This window comes from Papaver somniferum, chromosome 8 (assembly GCF_003573695.1).
Source record: "Papaver somniferum cultivar HN1 chromosome 8, ASM357369v1, whole genome shotgun sequence".
In the NCBI taxonomy this organism is placed as follows: domain Eukaryota; kingdom Viridiplantae; phylum Streptophyta; class Magnoliopsida; order Ranunculales; family Papaveraceae; genus Papaver; species Papaver somniferum.
In genome coordinates, this window is record NC_039365.1 from 92423804 (window position 1) to 92426265 (window position 2462).

General features: G+C 36.4%; 1 protein-coding gene across 1 annotated transcript; it reads left to right on the top strand.

Annotated features, from left to right (window-relative positions):
• The first annotated feature begins 653 nt into the window (after nt 1–653).
• Nucleotides 654–1906, top strand: LOC113305780 (nuclear polyadenylated RNA-binding protein 3-like). Its single transcript, XM_026554782.1, has 4 exons — nt 654–898; nt 1018–1107; nt 1253–1366; nt 1477–1906. Exons 1-4 carry the CDS (start codon nt 654–656, stop codon nt 1904–1906), a joined length of 879 nt encoding a protein of 292 aa, XP_026410567.1.
• Nucleotides 1907–2462: the final 556 nt, after the last annotated feature.

Genomic DNA, 2462 nt, shown 5'->3' on the forward strand with positions numbered 1-2462 from the left:
TTGTGTTTGTTGCTTTCTATTACATTTATAATTATTCACCTATTTGCTAATGCAGTATTGCTTTCTATTACATTTCTAATTATTCACCTATTTACATTTCTAATTACATTTCCAAGCAACGAAGAAGGTGTGCCAAGGATTCTCAGGTGGATCATCAGTGACATCATTGATACAATCGAGAGAGACCTGAATAACGCCATGAAAAAGGTATCTCGATAACTTTATTACGATAGTGATTTCTTGCTCCATGTATACATTAATATACACCTTAACAAGGCGTACAAGATTGTACATTGGTGATAGATTTTTAAAAAATTGTCATGTGTATAACAATGTACACCTGTAACACATGTGTAAATTATTGTACACATGTGATCAATATTGATACTTTGGCATGTTTTCAGATGCAACCAGGATGGGTAAAGGCTTACAGTCATGAAGAACGATTGCTTTTGGATGAGTACCAGAAGATGAAACAAGCAAATAACACAGATGCACTGAAAGAAAAGCTGCGCATATCAGATATGAAAAGAGAGGAAATACATGATGAGCTTACTGAGTGACAGACTAAACATGAAAGGCTTCTTACTTTCATTGAAAAGCAAAGCCAAAAAGTTCATGCAGTTGATCTGAAGAATTTGCCAGAAAGCGACATGAATGATTTATGTGTTGACACTTTGGATCAAATCTTTTCATTTACAGAGGAATTACGACGCGAGGATGGGGAGGAGGAGATTGAGGAGAAGGATGAGTACGAGGAGGGTGGCGAAAGTGATGATGCGGAGGAGGATGAAGGGGATTCGGAGGATGGGGAGGACAAGGATGATGATGCTGAGGATGTGGATGAGGACAAGGATGCTGATGCTGGGGATAACGGCAAGACTGCTAATATGCCGAGGTATAACATAATTTCTATTATAAATGTTAGTTAATTCTTTTTATCTTCTTTATGTGTGTGCATAGTTGTACACCAGTGTGCTGAAACTCATACCTTTTCTCAAAACTTGCATATTTTAGCACTCCTTCATCAAAAACTAGTGAGGAAAATGAAGAAAATGATGGAAGTGAATCTGAAGGAGTTGATACTGAAACTGCTGACAAGTCGAGGTACGATGATCCAAGCTTACAATTATTTTCATTTTCTGTATGTGTACATACTTGTACACCAGTGCTAAAAATCATACATAATTCATACACATGTGTACACTTTGTATACCCTTAAAATTTCTCAATTTTTTTTTGCTTTTTTCAGAGAAGAAGATGTGGAGGATGGAACAAGCCGAGGAGTTGAGTGTGAAGCTGCTAACAAGCCGAGCTATGAAGAAAATGATCTCAACTTACATTTCTTTTCGTTTTCCATAAGTATGTACAAATATGTACACCTTTATGATTTCTTCCGTATTTGTGTACATACTTGTACACCAGTGTACAACTTTGTACATCCTTAAAAATTCTTTAAAAATTGCATTTTTTTAGTACTCCTCCGTCAAAGACAAATAAAATCTTTGAAGATCAAGAACATTATGTGTACCTTGATGACCAAAATGTGATGGATGCAACTCAAACTGCTGAACAATCATTTGATGAAGCTACAATAATCGCAGTTCAAGCCATATCTCAGTTGAGTCCTGAAGGCATGCTGCCGGTTAAAGAAAATGTGCTTTTACTCACACAGGGAGAAGATCCAGGGACGACACCTTATACGACAAAGGAAGAAATGGATGTCATTTTACAGAACTTGTCTGAAACTGTGTTTGTGAAGCTTGAAAAAAGTTGTTACAAAACTGCACCACCTGAAGTGAAGGAAAAGATGGCAACCATGATCCGTAACGATTGTCCGAGATTTTCATTGTTGAGCCAACATGATCCTAAAGAAGAGTCATCGTTGTTGATGGTGGATTTTTGACGAGGGTCTTCGTAAAATCACATCGAGAATCATATATCTCTGATCATGTCAGAATGCATATGAGGTTATGTCTTCGCTTTCCGCAAGAGAAACTAATTGTAGTTCCATGACCTCGATAAATATCGGCAATATCAGAGCCTCTTGCTTAAGATCTCTCAATATATATTCCATGTATCTTATACTGAGTAATTCAGTATCCTTTCAATATGTGCAATGCATTAGAAAGAAGTCTGGTGCTAGAAATTTCCCAAAATAATATATAATGCTGATCACATTATATTTAAAATGCTCCTGGACATATTGCATGCTAGTATAGAGCTACGAATTAATTAAATCCAGTCGTCAGTCTTCCTGGAGAATAATTAATTAAATCCAGTCGTCAGTCTTCCTGGAAACCAAATAAATCTGGTCGTCAGTCATCCCAGATATCAATCAAATCCAGTCATCAAGCTTCTTGGATATCAATTAAATATGGTCGTCAGCTTCCCAGATATCAATCAAATCTAGTCGAGCAATTCCTAGATAAAACATACTAATTGAACCATAATATTTACTT

What these genes read in the sequence shown, in the direction of transcription:
- LOC113305780 (XM_026554782.1), top strand. Translation starts at nt 654, where the DNA reads ATGAATGATTTATGTGTTGACACTTTGGATCAAATCTTTTCATTTACA. An exon ending in GAAACTGCTGACAAGTCGAG is followed by an intron (nt 1,108 to 1,252) that starts GTACGATGATCC and finishes TGCTTTTTTCAG; the next exon opens with AGAAGAAGATGTGGAGGATG. An exon ending in TTTTCGTTTTCCATAAGTAT is followed by an intron (nt 1,367 to 1,476) that starts GTACAAATATGT and finishes GCATTTTTTTAG; the next exon opens with TACTCCTCCGTCAAAGACAA.